Genomic DNA, 17486 nt, shown 5'->3' with positions numbered 1-17486 from the left:
GAGTATGCCTCCTCAAGCACCCGGGCGTCAAAGTAGAAGAAGCCCAAGGGAAGAACCAGAACGAGCAAAAGGTCGGCAGGAAACGGCAAGCAGATAGGAGAAGAGGGGGGAGAAAAACGAAACAGAAGGAAAAGGAAAAGATGCCCAGCAGAATTGGAGAGGACGGCAGCAGGAGCACAAGGCTAGAAAAGGACAGAGGACTGCCCCAAGGAGCATCACACTCCGGCAGCCGCCCACTAAGCCCCCAGACGGCGACAACGAGCTGAGCGGGGAGGGGGTTCCATATGTTTAGCTCTAACCCCTATTCCCTCTGCTTAATTGCCCCATTCCCTTTACCCTACGTTTGCTCCTTCACCTACCCCCCCTACACTCCTTCCCCTAGCCCCCCCCCCCCTACACACCGACTCCTTCACACGTATATTTAACCAACAACTGTCCATCATGTATTCATTGTTTACCTGAAGAAGTTCCAGAGAGGAGCGAACGCTGTAGAAATTTAACCCTTCAGTATTAACTCTGGTCTCGTTACCATGGACTTGGTAACCTGATTGCTCTTCTTAATACTCATACTAAGAAAATAGAAGCATAGAAAGTTTACACTACAAGATCAACAATGCCAGCAATGAGGTCATTTAACCAATATGTTTAAAGGAACGCCTGCTGCCCATGTATACAAATATTTATATATACACATTATTTTCACACAGAAAAAAACACACGCACGCAAAACCAGTGCAAATCAAAACGATTAAATTAACTATCATCCTCAAGGTTATTGAGAAGTTGGGAGCAGCGTGGCGCGAGGTGTCCAGGATGTTGTGGAGGCTGGTGCAGCATAGTGAAGCTTACTGAAGCTTAGTGAAGCTTAGGGAAGCTTACTGAAGCTTAGCGCAGCTTGGTGAAGCTTAGCGCAGCTTAGTGAAACTTAGCGCAGCTTACTGAAGCTTAGTGCAGCATATTGAAGCTTAGTGAAGCTTACTGAAGCTTAGTGCAGCTCAGTGAAGCTTAGTGCAGCGTAGTTCAGCTTAGTGAAGCTTACTGAAGCTTAGGGAAGCTTAGTGCAGCTCAGTGAAGCTTAGTGCAGCTTAGTGCAGCTTAGGGAAGCTTACTGAAGCTTAGCGCAGCTTAGAGAAGCTTACTGAAGCTTAGTGCAGCTTAGGGGGCATATCATTCTAAATCGTTATAAATTAAAAGTTGTTCAATTTGCTTATAATTTTTTTTATGAAATGGTTATAGAAAGGGCTGCAACTGGTCCAAGTTTCACCATCACACCCTACCTGATACCTGCTGGATGGGGTTCTGGGAGTTGTTCTACTCCCCAAGCCCAGCCTGAGGCCAGGCTTGAGAAAGCCTGGCAGAAAACAAACAAACAGAAAAGGAGAAAAAAAATACACAACGTATTATGCAACGAATGTTCAACATTCTCAAATAATCTCAGGGAACACATGTGTCAACTAAAATGTCTACTATGTGCTGTAGAAGCACAAACTCTTGTAATAATTGTAATATGTATGTGCAATATATTTATATTTAAAATTTTTTATTTTTTTTTTATTTTTTTTTATTTTTTTCTTTTTTTTTTGGCCAATATTTTTTTCTCGTTTGTTATCAAGGGATTTGCATGGAACTTGCACACCTTGCTCAATGGATGCCTATCTGCAAGGGTGCCAATTATGAACGAAATCTGTCGAAGTCAAGCTCAGCTACAGGTGGCCGAACTTGGATCTTTATTTTACTCTGGAAAGTAATTTACACCTTCAAATTACTTCAGAGCTTTCATTTATTAATCAATTTACATGCAAATTACACATTATATGTAGCGTTTGTGCTTCTACAGAATCTAGTAGACATTTTAGTCCAAAGTCTATTTGTTGATTTTATAAAAATTTATAAATATCATATATTGCATATTTTTTTAGAAGGGTAACTTTGAAAAATTATATTATTGCACTAAACACTTTTTTGATAAAACTGATCACTAGAATCTTTTATTATGTGCTTAATTTAATATCTGAGTGTTATAGAAATGATTTTAGTTGAAACATGTGTTCCCTGAAACTATTTGAAAATTCGTTGCATAATTCGTTGTTTATTTTTTTTCTCCTTTTCTGTTTAGGGTGTGATGATGAAACTTGGACCAGCTGCAGCCCTTTCTATAACCATTTCATAAAAAAAGTTATAAGCAAATTGAACCACTTTTAATTTTACATTGATATGCCCCCTTAGGGAAGCTTAGGGAAGCTTACTGAAGCTTAGTGCAGCTTAGGGAAGCTTACTGAAGCTTAGTGCAGCTTAGGGAAGCTTACTGAAGCTTAGTGCAGCTTAGGGAAGCTTACTGAAGCTTAGTGCAGCTTAGGGAAGCTTACTGAAGCTTAGTGCAGCTTAGGGAAGCTCACTGAAGCTTAGGGAAGTTTAGTAAAGTTTAGGGAAGCTTACTGGAGCTTAGTGCAGCTCAGTGAAGCTTAGGGTAAAGCTCAGTGAAGCTTAGTGCAGCTTAGTTAAGCTTGCTGAAGCTTAGTGAAGCTCAGTGAAGCTTAGGTAAGCTTATTGTGCACTCTTACCCATCCTGTGAGTGGTAGTGGCCCACACACCCATCCTGTGAGTGGTAGTGGCCCACATACCCATCCTGTGAGTGGTAGTGGCCCACACACCCATCCTGTGAGTGGTAGTGGCCCACATACCCATCCTGTGAGTGGTAGTGGACCACACACCTATTCTGTGAGTGGTAGTGGACCCCACACACCCATCCTGTGAGTGGTAGTGGCCCACACCCCCATCCTGTGAGTGGTAGTGGCCCACATACCCATCCTGTGAGTGGTAGTGGACCACACACCTATTCTGTGAGTGGTAGTGGACCCCACACACCCATCCTGTGAGTGGTAGTGGACCCCACACACCCATCCTGTGAGTGGTAGTGGACCCCACACACCCATCCTGTGAGTGGTAGTGGACCACACACCCATCCTGTGAGTGGTAGTGGCCCACACACCCATCCTGTGAGTGGTAGTGGCCCACACACCCATCCTGTGAGTGGTAGTGGACCCCACACACCCATCCTGTGAGTGGTAGTGGACCCCACACACCCATCCTGTGAGTGGTAGTGGACCCCACACACCCATCCTGTGAGTGGTAGTGGACCCCACACACCCATCCTGTGAGTGGTAGTGGACCCCACACACCCATCCTGTGAGTGGTAGTGGCCCACACACCCATCCTGTGAGTGGTAGTGGCCCACACACCCATCCTGTGAGTGGTAGTGGCCCACATACCCATCCTGTGAGTGGTAGTGGCCCACACACCCATCCTGTGAGTGGTAGTGGCCCACATACCCATCCTGTGAGTGGTAGTGGACCACACACCTATTCTGTGAGTGGTAGTGGACCCCACACACCCATCCTGTGAGTGGTAGTGGCCCACACCCCCATCCTGTGAGTGGTAGTGGCCCACATACCCATCCTGTGAGTGGTAGTGGACCACACACCTATTCTGTGAGTGGTAGTGGACCCCACACACCCATCCTGTGAGTGGTAGTGGACCCCACACACCCATCCTGTGAGTGGTAGTGGCCCACACACCCATCCTGTGAGTGGTAGTGGCCCACACACCCATCCTGTGAGTGGTAGTGGCCCACACACCCATCCTGTGAGTGGTAGTGGACCCCACACACCCATCCTGTGAGTGGTAGTGGACCCCACACACCCATCCTGTGAGTGGTAGTGGACCCCACACACCCATCCTGTGAGTGGTAGTGGACCCCACACACCCATCCTGTGAGTGGTAGTGGACCCCACACACCCATCCTGTGAGTGGTAGTGGACCCCACACACCCATCCTGTGAGTGGTAGTGGACCCCACACACCCATCCTGTGAGTGGTAGTGGCCCACACACCCATCCTGTGAGTGGTAGTGGCCCACACACCCATCCTGTGAGTGGTAGTAGCCCACATACCCATCCTGTGAGTGGTAGTGGACCACACACCCATCCTGTGAGTGGTAGTGGCCCACACACCCATCCTGTGAGTGGTAGTGGCCCACACACCCATCCTGTGAGTGGTAGTGGACCACACACCCATCCTGTGAGTGGTAGTGGACCCCACACACCCATCCTGTGAGTGGTAGTGGACCCCACACACCCATCCTGTGAGTGGTAGTGGACCCCACACACCCATCCTGTGAGTGGTAGTGGACCCCACACACCCATCCTGTTGTGGTAGTGGACCCCACACACCCATCCTGTGAGTGGTAGTGGCCCACACACCCATCCTGTGAGTGGTAGTGGCCCACACACACACCCGTCCTGTGTGTTGCAGTATAACAGGTTACAGTGGCACAACGGTCTTAGAAAGTAAACGCCTGGTGGTGCAGGAGGAGAGGGGCTGTAACTCTCCATAGGACCTGAAGAGGGCTAGTAAAGGGGGGTCGAGGAGTCCGGATAGATAGTAAGCGAAGCCATGCAGGTCCTGCTCTACGTATATCATGGTCTAGGCCCCCCTAGAGCACGGTTCTGGCCCACCTAGAGCACGGTCTCGTTTGCGTCTTCCTTGGCGTGAATCTCGGCTGGAATGATGAAGTGCATCTTTTGGTGTCTGGCGGAGAAAAACATCACATCACACACCACACGTTGGCAACGCCTCGCTATTGTCACTTGTGAAGCTCTTGATATCACCGCTAATGTCAGAGAGAACAGGACTGTGAAAGTAACATAAGAGGAGGCATACCTGGTGCTCTTCTGGAAGCTGAGAGCATCCCCGTCACCAGAGTCGTCACTGTCTGTAGCTGCGATGCTGTGGGAGGATGAGGGCGCCCTCTGGTACACCGTCGCTTCGTCCTCCTCGAAGGCATCGTTGTTGTAATACGTCATGGGCCTCCGAGTGGTCATGAACTCTGGTCGTCGACGCACGAGAGGGCAAGAAACAGGACATTATGTACACGTCTGATCTTACTCACCATGTAAAATAATTTAGGGTTTTAGCTCAAGTGTTTTAGACAGAAAAATTATATTTGCAAAAATTATTGGGTATTCGAGCATTGTCAAACTGGTCTTATAAGTGGTTCTGGAGACTGTTTTAGTCTTATTTTATTTTGTCTGTGTGTATCTGCGCAACGCATCCTCCGAATTGATAGTAGGTTTAATACTAAGTGTAATAAGTACAATTCGTGACTGTTAGTAATAGTACATAATTACACTTGTGCCGTTACATTTAACTTCCCAAATATTCTCCAAGTTTTCAATCTTAACACTCAAAATTTTAGGATGAAGTTTTCATGTTTATCGCTATATGTACAAGTTTTAAATAATAAGAATTTCTTTTTCAGTTTTATTGAACAATAGAGATTTTATACAAAATTTGAAAATATCCTGAGTTACTTTATAATTTATTGAAAGATTTTAGTTTTGTTTTATGAGTTTTATAAAACTGTAATATCAATATAGCTATAGGTTAAGTACTATTTGTAATTAAGAAGCAATAAAATGCTTGTCCTCATACACTAAGGTGGTTAGGTTAGGTCGTGGTTTTCTATTCAACTTTTCAGATAAACTCAAATATTCACAATATTTTGGTGTGATTCTGGCGATTATTTGAGAGTACGGTTTAATATATACTAAGTGTAATAAGTACAATTCCCGACTGCTAGAAACAGTACATAATTACACTTACTTGTACCGTTACATGTACCTCCCCATATTCGGAGGATGGGCTGATCTGTGAGCCTGTGTTTCTGTGGCAGTGCATCTGCGTGTATGTGAGTCTGTGCATCTGTGCGTCTGTGCGTCTGTGCGTCTGTGAGTCTGTGCGTCTGTGAGTCTGTGCGTCTGTGAGTCTGTGCGTCTGTGAGTCTGTGCGTCTGTGAGTCTGTGCGTCTGTGCGTCTGTGCGTCTGTGCGTCTGTGCGTCTGTGCGTCTGTGCGTCTGTGCGTCTGTGCATCTGTGCGTCTGTGCATCTGTGCGTCTGTGCATCTGTGCGTCTGTGCATCTGTGCGTCTGTGCATCTGTGCGTCTGTGCATCTGTGCGTCTGTGCATCTGTGCGTCTGTGCATCTGTGCGTCTGTGCATCTGTGAGTCTGTGCATCTGTGAGTCTGTGCATCTGTGAGTCTGTGCATCTGTGAGTCTGTGCATCTGTGAGTCTGTGCATCTGTGAGTCTGTGCATCTGTGAGTCTGTGCATCTGTGAGTCTGTGCATCTGTGAGTCTGTGCATCTGTGAGTCTGTGCATCTGTGAGTCTGTGCATCTGTGAGTCTGTGCATCTGTGAGTCTGTGCATCTGTGAGTCTGTGCATCTGTGAGTCTGTGCATCTGTGAGTCTGTGCATCTGTGAGTCTGTGCATCTGTGAGTCTGTGCATCTGTGAGTCTGTGCATCTGTGAGTCTGTGCATCTGTGAGTCTGTGCATCTGTGAGTCTGTGCATCTGTGAGTCTGTGCATCTGTGAGTCTGTGCATCTGTGAGTCTGTGCATCTGTGAGTCTGTGCATCTGTGAGTCTGTGCATCTGTGAGTCTGTGCATCTGTGAGTCTGTGCATCTGTGAGTCTGTGCATCTGTGAGTCTGTGCATCTGTGAGTCTGTGCATCTGTGAGTCTGTGCATCTGTGAGTCTGTGCATCTGTGAGTCTGTGCATCTGTGAGTCTGTGCATCTGTGAGTGTGTGAATCTACCAGTCTGTGTCTGTGTGTCTTTGAATCTGTGCATCCATGAGTCTGTGACTATGAACGCGTGAGTCCCTGAGGGTCTGCGTCATAACATCAGAAAAAGAACGGCTGGGGGGGGGGGGGGGGTGGAGTGATCCCGATAAAGTTGCACAAACGTGATTAGTAACCATAATGAAAGTTATCACACAACAGTGTGTCCGCCGGGCGTCACACAACTGCGCGCGCGCGCCGGGCGTCACACAACAGTGCGTGTGCGCCGCCGGGCGTCACACAACAGTGGCGTGCGCCGGGCATCGGGTCGGGACTCCTCTTGCTGAACTCTATGATTAACTAATGATTTTGAATTTAGAAAAGTTAACCAATACTCAACTATAAACAATAATGGTTAACTGAATCTTCTTTGAAATGTGAATGCGAGATCAGCTGACATTTCTTCAACAAGTTGGTATAAGTCAACCGGCTTATTTGTCATAGTGACGATACCTAACAGACCCATAACATAAACTGCAAATAACGGCTCAACTGACCTTTCTCCAGCCCAAAGTCAGACGGGTTAACGCCCACAAAGTCTGGGTCGTATTCCATGAAGTCTGTCATGTCGATGTCCTACGGGAGAGATTCTTGATAAGAGATGAGCCATTCACACACTCAAACACAAGCACAACTAGGCGAGTACACACACACACACACACACACACACACACACACACACACACACACACACACACACACACACACACACACACACACACACACACACACACACACCACACACACCACACACACACACACACACACACACACACACCACACACACACACACACACACACACACTGCAAGTTGCAAAATTACTGCATTAACGGACAAACTAAAGATTCATGAGGAACAAATCAAGGAGCTGGTGAAATATAATGAGGTATAGAGAGTGAAGAGTGGTGAACATGAAGAAATAAAAAAGAAAATACTCATGTGGTAGATAACGCCATGGGGCCCCTGAGGGCTAACATGGAGTTAGACAAGGATATGCAAAGAGAAACTTCATTGACAACTCACACAGAGGAGGTTAATAAAGAACTAAAAAAATACAAAGAAGAAATAAGAGACGTATGCGCAAGTTGTAAAAGAGAAAGAGACGATCGAGGAAGTGTCTTTAGAGGTCAAAACCAGAAATGACAAACAAGAAGCAGAAATTAGAAAATCAATTAGGAAGGAACTAGTAACCAACAGTAAACTAGGACAAAACACTGCAGATAGAACTAAGTCCATAATAATTTTTGGGTGTTTAGAAAAGGAAATTTCATCTAGGGTGGACAGAGCAGCAGAAGAGATGAAAATCAGAGAAAATAGTAGGTTTAGGAGAAAACCTCAATTCAAAGGAAAATGTCAGTCGTTTTAGGAGGATAGGAAGATATGAGAGAGACAAGAACCCTCTCTTTAAGGATGAGAATATAATGGAGTGAAAAACACGACAGAAGTGCTTAGAAATGCCAGGAAATTGAGGGTGATGAGGATGACAAACTTTGGTCAATAAGACAAGACCTCAAAGGAAGACGGAGAAAATCTGAAAATGAACCTCACTGAAGCAAAACGTTTAAATGGGAATAGAAATGAAGAAGAAAATATTTTGTATATAAAGTGTTACGGACTGGAAAGTTAGTGAAACGGTACATGAAAACAAAGCAACGAAATCATTTGAGGAAAGGGGAGTGAAGGACAAAAGGAAGGGGAACAGGTTCTTGAAAATTGTATATACCAACATAGATGGAGTGACTATCAGATTACCAAAAGAATGTAGTTTGAACATTAACAGTGATTTATATAACTTAGATCCATTTTGATAGATCAATTAGAGGTGGATTTGAGTAGGATCATTGATACACATTTGTCTCACTAATTCATTGTAAATATTTACTATTTTATGCTATTATTATTATCCATGTATGGGCCTATTGGTGCAGCTCTTATTTTATGGGCCCAAAAACCATTAGTGGGTATAAATAGGAGCTGCCTCGTATGGGCTAATATGCCTTCTGCAGTTCTTATGCAGCTCTTATTTATTTCCACCTAATTCCAATTCATTTTGTATTGTACCTCACTTCATTTCACCTCTCTCTCCTGCCTATATATTTGTCCAATACTTGACTTGTAAATCATTTCTTCTAAAGATGTATTAGTATACGAAAGTACTTAAGGAAATTCCTGTTTCAATTCTTTCTCCGTGGTCTGACAGTCATAATAATTATTTTATATATATATATATATATATATATATATATATATATATATATATATATATATATATATATATATATATATATATATATATATATATATATATATATATATATATATGATTACTGCTATTATTGCAAGTGCCGTTTGACAGGAACAGTTGAAAAGGAAGTACACCAGTACTTGGTGGTGATGCCAGCCTCAACCATGAGGATTATTTGGTGTCATCATCCTTGTTTATAACTGGTGGACCAGGCCTACCATACAATATGATACCACCTCCCAATTTTAATTACTAATATATGTAGGCTAATACTGTAGTGAATGTTAGTCAATCAATATGATTGACCACATATATGAATTAAATATAAACCCCCCTAATGTGTAAATGAGTTGATTTGTGAAAATTTGCAGAAATATAGTCTACTAAACATCATACAATTACTATCGAAATATATAAATTAACAAATATAAATTCCTTATAAATTAAATATAAATCTCACAGGTCAGTTCCCATATTATTTAATATCATACAAATGATATACAACTACTATTATTGTTGCAGTTACCTTAATCAAATCATTATAGGTATATAGCAATAGTTATTTAGAAAGTTAGGCTTTAACCTCGAGTTAAGATAACAAATTCAAGACATTTTGAGAACAAGTCCATTAAGATTATTTATTTTTATTAATCCTATTAATTTATATCTCTAATTTGTGGTAAACCTTCAACAGTTAACTGGAATAGATAAAAAGATACCTGTTTTATAGTCCACTTTAGAAGAGTATGGCTCATAGGCAGTCTGGACTCTATCAGGGCTAAGCACTCGCTTTGATTTTAATCTTTTTTATCCTTTTTAGTGCATGCCAATTTGATCATAATGCATTAGCTATATCTTAAAGTTTTACCACATGGAAAACGGAAAATAAGTTTTGTTTTCCCAATTTGGTTAAGTTCTTAGCGGAAAATACTCTATGTCAGAACTATGTGGAATGAACTAGCTGTTCTTAGAATAATCTCTTTCAACCTAGTGTCACAGCATTAATCTGAGAACGTTCGAAAGGCCAATCTTATATTGACCAGACCACTAGAAGGTGAAGGGACGACGACGTTTCGGTCCGTCCTGGACCATTCTCACAATCGACTTGAGAATGGTCCAGGACGGACCGAAACGTCGTCGTCCCTTCACCTTCTAGTGTGTGGTCTGGTCAACATACTTTAGCTACGTTATTGTGACTCATCGCCTGCCAATCTTATAATTAAAACTGATCTAGCCTAGCCTAACTCCTAGCGGGTTAGACTAGGAGCCTAACCCGAGCCAGCAAGTACATCTAGGCGAGCACAGAGCACTGACCTCTCCATCAAAGGGGTTGTTGAGGTCGTCGTCGTCAGCGGGAGCCTTGGAGAAGGGACCTGAGCTGGCGGAGCCGTGGCGGGTGTCGGTGCCCAGCCCCAGGATGGACACGATCCCTGACGAGCGTTTCCGCTGGTCCTCCAGCCGCTCCTGCTGCTCCCTCTCGTACTTCTGCTGCTTCCTGAAGGTCATGACTTGGTCAGCAAGGGGTGGGACGGGGCTAACCCAAGGGGTGGGACGGGGCTAACCCAAGGGGTGGGACGGGGCTAACCAAGGGGCGGGACGGGGCTAACCAAGGTTGTTGGGGGTGGGGCGGGGCAACCAAGGGGGTTGGGGGCGGGGCAACCAAGGGGGGCGGGGCGGGGCAACCAAGGGGGGTGGTGGCGGGGCAACCAAGGGGGGTGGTGGCGGGGCAACCAAGGGGGGTGGTGGCGGGGCAACCAAAGGGGGGTGGGGGCGGGGCAACCAAAGGGGGTGGGGGCGGGGCAACCAAGGGGGCGGGGCGGGGCAACCAAGGGGGCGGGGCGGGGCAACCAAGGGGGCGGGGCGGGGCAACCAAGGGGGCGGGGCGGGGCAACCAAGGGGGCGGGGCGGGGCAACCAAGGGGGCGGGGCGGGGCAACCAAGGGGGCGGGGCGGGGCAACCAAGGGGGCGGGGCAACGGTGTGGTGTGGAACGGGCTACCAAGGGATGGGAAAGGGTTTGCAGGAATGGGAAGGGACTAAAGTAGAATAGGAAGGGGAGAGCAATGAACGAGATGGGGACTAGTGAGGGATGGAGCGGAGTTTTCAAGGGTCATTTATACGTTGTGTGCGGGCATGTACATAGGTGTGCACTGTGTGTGAGCATGTACATGGGTGTACACTATGTGTGCATGCATGTACAAAGGGTGTACACTATGTGTGCAGGCATGTGCATGGGTGTACAATGTGCGCAGGCATGTACATGGGTGTACACTGTGTGCGGGCATGTACATGGGTGTACAATGTGTGTGGCATGTATATGAGTGTACACTATGTGTGCGGGCATTAGACTCAAAGATACTTCAAGAATTAGACTCCAGAGATACTCACTCAGTAATGTCATCGTGCCTGCTACACCTGCAAATAACCAGGGACATGATGACAGCGATGACCACCACCATTATGGGCACCACCACGTACGCTGCCACGGACTCACTCGGGTGCTCGTCACAGATCTGTCCAACAAGTGCATATATACATGATAGGCTTATTTTGAGGTCACCCACGAGGTCGAACTACTGACTCCCCACTCCCTCCCCCACACACCGAACACACTATGGCTGTAGAGGAATGCACCGACACGCCGTTTTGTTTAATTATTCTGCTGCCTACCAATACAATACAATGTATAGTGTAAGGTAACGAAGGCACTAACTCCGTCTTTGACTTTCCAACTGCCCTGAAAGACGAGAATCGGCCCACGTTAGTTTCATAAAAAAACTTTAATCTCTTGGTGAAGGAGGCACCTAACTTGTCGTAGCCTATTTCAAACGATTCTCAAATTGAGGCATGGGAGAATATCGCTGACCGCCCGTTCGTCCGTTACTCACACTAGACTCTCAGCTTTAGCCTCCTCTCTCCATAGCTCTCACACGTACTTTGTCCAGCTTGTTAAAGTTCAGACCACGCTACCTTGTCTCCCACCCAAGGTCCCACAAGGCAGGGGCAATAGTAACCACTAGGATTTTCACAGATTTACATCAAATGTGTTATATATCAATGTACATCAATCTGCAACTCTAAATATTATCACCAATAAACATATCCAAAGACTATTGACAATAAAAGGTTCCCCTCGCTCTCGATGTTGGGTACTACTGTTCTACGGGTGCAAGAGTGTGCCTCCTCAAGCACCCGGCCGTCAAAATAGAAGTCCAAAGGAAGAACCAAAACAAGCAAAAGGTCGGCAGGACACGGCAAGCAGATAGGAGAAGAGGGGGGGAGAAAAACGAAACAGAAGGAAAAGGAAAAGGTGCTCAGCACAATTGGAGAGGACGGCAGCAGGAGCACAAGGCTATAAAAGGACAGAGGACTGTCCCAAGGAGCATCACACTCCGGCAGCCACCCACTAAGCCCCCCTCACGGCATCAACGAGCTGAGCGGGGAGGGGGGTAATATTTATGAAGAACTGCTCTAACTGATCCTCATGCATGACACTATAACAAGCCAGGACATCTTTGAGAAAGTCGAGCAGGTTCTGCATGACTATGGTTTGTATTTGAGTAAACTTGCATGCTTATCTACCGACGGTGTTGCAAATATGGTTGGCAGACATAATGGTGTTGCTGCCAAGTTACCAACAAAAATAGAAAACTCATCCAGATTCATCATTTACACATTTTCACTGCATTATTCATCAGTAAATTTTGTGTTCAAAGATTTTACTATTGGATCATGTTCTTTGTTTGGTCATAAAGACACTGAATTATATCAGAGGTCGTGCTCTCAACCACCGCCAAGTCAACCAGTTGTTGGAAGATACGGATAATCAGTTTACCAATGTTGCATTCTACACAGAAGTCCGCTGGTTATCATGTCACAGTGCTGAAAAGTTTTTATTTTTTGAGACTAGAAATAATTATGTTTTTGGAGATGAACGGTCAAAACACAGATGAAATAAAAGATGAAAGTTGGCTCCAGGTTCTGGCTTTTGCTGTGGATATTACTGCACAATTAACTGATCTTAATTTTAAATTACAAGGTACAAACAAACTCACCATTCAGTTGTTTGATGACATTAAGTGCTTCATTACAAAACTAAACTTATGGAAGTCACAGTTGTCAAATGAAAAATTCTGTTAGTTTTCCTAAGTGCAAAGTGCTGAAAAACACTGCCAATACTGAGTCTGTATTTAGCTTTGCTAGGTATGACAGTCACTTGGAATTGTTGTCAAAGGAATTTCTGGAAAGATTTCGTGATTTCTCATCTTTTGAACACCACTTTGCATTATTCTCAACACCATTCACCTTTGATGTTGCCAAGGCAAAAGAAAGCCTTCAGATAGAACTATTAGAAATGCAGTCGGATTCTACACTCAAAGTATCTTGAAGTGGGGATACCTGGTTTCTTTTCATACCTCCCTGAAAAGTTTAAAAACTTCAGAAAGTTTGCCACAAAGGTTATGGCAATGTTCCGTTCTACCTATGTGTGTGAACAGTTATTTTCCTTCATGAAATGAACAAAAACTTCTCAGAACAAGACTGACTGATCAACACGTGTCATTTTTTTATTAAAGTGAGAACTGCAGACATTTCAGCCAGACAAAGCAATAATTGTCATTAAAAAGAGGTGTCAAACATCATGGGAAAACACTAAAAATTATTGAATAGTCGTAAATAAATGTTCATTTTGAACTGTTGCAATATTTTTACAATGTATTTGTTGCTGTTGCATAGAAGTTTATGATGTTTAAAATTTATTTTTTCTTTTGTTAAACCATTTCATTACTTTGCATTCATGAATGTTGCTAGTCGCTAAACCATTTGTATGCATATTGTATGTTGCTAAATTTAAGTAATGAAAATATTCTGCAATAATTTCTATTAAATGACTTCAATTAGTTGTGGTGTGTGGCCCCCATGACATCACAAATGTGGCCCATTTGGCCCTCTGGGACCCTCGGTTTGACATGCCTGCTTTAGACGATTCACCTGTGATACTATTGATATAATTATTTATTGACACTCTGTCTTCCTCCCAGGGAGGGGGGGGGGTGTCTTCTAACCGCCCGCCACAATTCCTAGCTATGGGGCCCCGCCTCCACGCGGAGCCTAATATTCTGGAACAGTCACCCTCACTAGGTGCCGGGGCTACAAAGCTCGACCCCTTTTTGTAAAATTTCGAAAGTAGCACTTTAAGGACTGGTTCCTCTCAACCTGCACATGTACATTACTCTTTTTCCTCGGTACCCTTAACCCAGCCGCTCTTTCAGCTGACAGCCTCAGTCCTCTTGGGATTTCTTAGACCCGATGTGTCCACTCTAGTTTCAATATAAACCACTACAGGCCCCTTATCTTCTAGTCCACTGTGCGTCTAACCAGTTCCTGCCTACTGGCTGATGTTAATCGTACACACTGGTCGGCAGCTGAGCTGCTCCTCTGCAGCTCGGGGTCAACTTCGTTCTCCTCTTTATTTGAGTGTTCCTCGGTGCGGTCTCCGTGCCACAGTGACCTTTCGTATTCACCTGTCCCCGCCTCTCCTCAAGAGGTGCGACAATCGAGGAACGTCGTCCCTTTCGTCAATATACGACAACTTCCGTAGGCCAATCTGCCGGTTGCCGTGACGCGAGTCTTGCGACATCTTTCTTCACGTTCCCGGCGACTCAGGCTATTTATCAAGAGCAGCTGCTAATATCGTCTTCCTAAACGTTCCTACCGTGACGTAAGTGTGGTTCGGTCCATCTCACGGGTCTACAATCGCAGAAACGAGCTCGGGAAACGAGAAAAGCCACAGGCAGCTCTCCAGCATCCAGGAGGTGAAGTGAGTTTTGCCGCCGGTGGACGGCTCCCTTTTGCCGCCGGCGTGACGTCACCGTTTTATACGACGGTGATTGGTCCAGCCTCTCTCCCCGCTTCGTTTGAACTTACCGCTTTCCCTGGAAATTTCCACTACATAGAGGAGGAAGCAGATCATCTCTCGATTCTTCCTCCTCACACTATTTCTGTTGACTCTCAATATCAACATTAATTATTCCTTATGTTATTTGTCATCTATATCTCCACTATTTATAGATCCTCACAGTGATATTAGCCCTTAGTCGTGGAGGAAAATCCCAGGAACAACTCTCATATTGCAGTAGCCTAGGCTACGTGACCTCATATGACAATAGTTTATACGACTAGATTGAGACGTCAAAAGGTTTTCAAGACTTGTATCTCTATCTTGTTGGTTTAAAGAAATAAGCAGCACTAAAGCTCCGAGTCTCTCCAGCATGGAGGGAAGAAACATAGTGGGGCTCTGGGGTGAAGTCACTGTAGAGGCCGCCGGGGTAGAGGAAAAAAGCATGGCTCCACCAGGGAGTGGGAAGTTATGCAGAGCTAAATGCACAAACAGAAGTTAGAATAAGAGAAAATGCTGAAGAAAGAGTTGGACTATATGAGGGAACACTGTATGCAACATAGGAAATAAGAAATAAATGCGAGTAGAAAACAGCAGTAATAGGAGAGGTACTACAGGAACTCAGAGGCCTTTACGATTATGAAAAAAACGATTATAAAAAGTGCCAAGAGATTTCAGAAACGTAAGAAATTTAAGGAAGACTTGGAATGTGTGTACCTACTGGAATGCTTTTGTTGTTTTAGATTCAGCTACTCGGAACAAAAAGTTCCAAGTACCACGGGCTAGGGCAAGCCCGTAGTGGACTTACCTGGCACAGGAGCGGTGCTGTAACGGGGAGGTGGGGGATGGAGGTTGTGTTTGACCTACAGGAAGTGCCAACTGGCAGTGCTAAGTATTTGCGAGAGAGACCTTGAGTACAGAAAGAGGTGAAGTACAGAAAACTCAAACAACAGAGGCAGTTGTTAATGGCAAACAATTTTACGAGAGATTAAAAACCATACAGGACAAATTAGCCAGACTGAACTCTGAAGACATGGGACGCATGGACCCAAATTGTTGCAAAAAATAATATAGTTGAGAAAAAATGGCGGATGTTGCTCTGCAAACAGCATACTCCTAGAACAGCCAAGGAGGATAATCCATAAAGAGAAAACACCGATTATTAAGAGCCTTACAGAGACAGCCGAGAAAACCAAGGCTGAATACTTGCGTAAAGAAAGGGAATCAGCCGTACGTATTCACAGACTACCACACTTGTACCAAGCTGAGGGACTTATTATAAGTTTACAGACTGGGTTCATATGAATTGGGGGGGGGGGGTATTTGACAAGCTGCTGGCTTCCTGTCCTTGTCGAGGGCACTAGTGTGTTAATGGCCCTCAGGTAAATATGCAACAGCACAGCAGCAACGAATAATTAAACCACTAAAACTGGCATTTGTGAATGAGGCGGCACCTAATGACACGAAAAGGTAACTTGAGATAAACTGAAGGCTACATAAAGGTGGAACTTGATTATGACAAAGATGAAAAGAGAGAAGGATAGAAGAGCACAGGGAAAGAGCATGGAGGAGGAAGGGAGAGAGAGAAGTTGGAGGTGTGGAGGAAGATAAAAGGGAGGGAAACGGGGGGAGAAACCCATACCACTTCCCAGCAGCTTGTGGAGCAACGAGTTTACAGTAGTGGCATAAGGAGGGAGGCGGGTGTATGACAACTTACAATAAGAACAGCTACACCCAGTAACCAGTGTTGACAACAAGAAAGTAACCCAGGCTCCACACCTACATCCTTTCCCCAGCCAATCGCAACAACCTCCCAACACCCGTCTTTCATTCCATCTATCCCCTCTCCCACACTCCATTAGTATTCTTTCTGTACCTTACTAATTCCTGATCCACAGCATATATCTATAGCCTACTCCCAACCAACAAGCCTCCCCCCCTCACTCCCCTTTACAAACTACCCCACAAACCACTACTACCGCCCTCCACTCCAAGGCTCTCTACTCCAACCAATCCTCCAACGCTTTCCATACCTTCTACACCTGAACCAATCCAGTTTCCCACCCCAGGCAGGCCGCTGCCCATACAGAAAACAGAGTACCAATAAAGAGCCTAAAAATCTGGTACGCAAATGCTGATGGAATGTCAAGCAAAACGAATGAACTAAAAGAAATGATAGATGAAACAAACTCGGATATAATATCAATAATAGAAACTAAATTACCTGAAATGATCACTAATACAATATTCACCAGACAATATTTAATAAGATGAAAAAAGGGGAGTAGCACTGCTAGTCAAAAGATATAGCAGATTTGAAAAGATAACTTTACAGGAGTATACTAATAATACGAATTATGTCACAATAATAATTTCATTGGAAAAAAAGCAGCTGTGGCTGTAATTTACAATCCACGAGAGAATCATAGAAGACTAGGACAATAATATGAGCATGCAATCAGAGCTTGCGTAACATACAAAGTGTGGTTGAATTATCCCATAGATTGAGATAAAAACTACTAGTAATGAGAGATATCAATCATGGTCAAATTGACTGGGAATAAATGGATCCGAGAGGGGTAGAAGAAACAGAGAGAGCAAATATGAAAGAAGCTGCAGAAAACTTACAAAACATATTAAGGAGGAAACATGAAGACGAGGGGGAGACCCT

At 44.6% G+C, this 17486-nt stretch overlaps 1 protein-coding gene across 1 annotated transcript in view; it reads right to left on the bottom strand.

The window, feature by feature from the left end:
• Positions 1–4507: 4507 nt before the first annotated feature.
• Positions 4508–17486, bottom strand: part of LOC123750518 (uncharacterized) — a 54551-nt gene continuing 41572 nt past the window's right edge. Inside the window, exons 8-12 of the mRNA XM_069325452.1 lie at positions 11308–11432; positions 10236–10416; positions 7173–7251; positions 4719–4884; positions 4508–4586 (exon numbers count right to left, since the gene is read on the bottom strand). Coding sequence (XP_069181553.1) covers positions 4514–4586; positions 4719–4884; positions 7173–7251; positions 10236–10416; positions 11308–11432 — 624 coding nt within the window. The 3' untranslated portion in view covers positions 4508–4513. The remainder of the gene's footprint in view (positions 4587–4718; positions 4885–7172; positions 7252–10235; positions 10417–11307; positions 11433–17486) is intronic.

This window comes from Procambarus clarkii, chromosome 16, assembly GCF_040958095.1.
Source record: "Procambarus clarkii isolate CNS0578487 chromosome 16, FALCON_Pclarkii_2.0, whole genome shotgun sequence".
Taxonomy (NCBI): Eukaryota; Metazoa; Arthropoda; class Malacostraca; order Decapoda; family Cambaridae; genus Procambarus; species Procambarus clarkii.
Note: the sequence above shows the minus strand (reverse complement) of the source record. Positions and strands in the feature narration are given on the sequence as shown.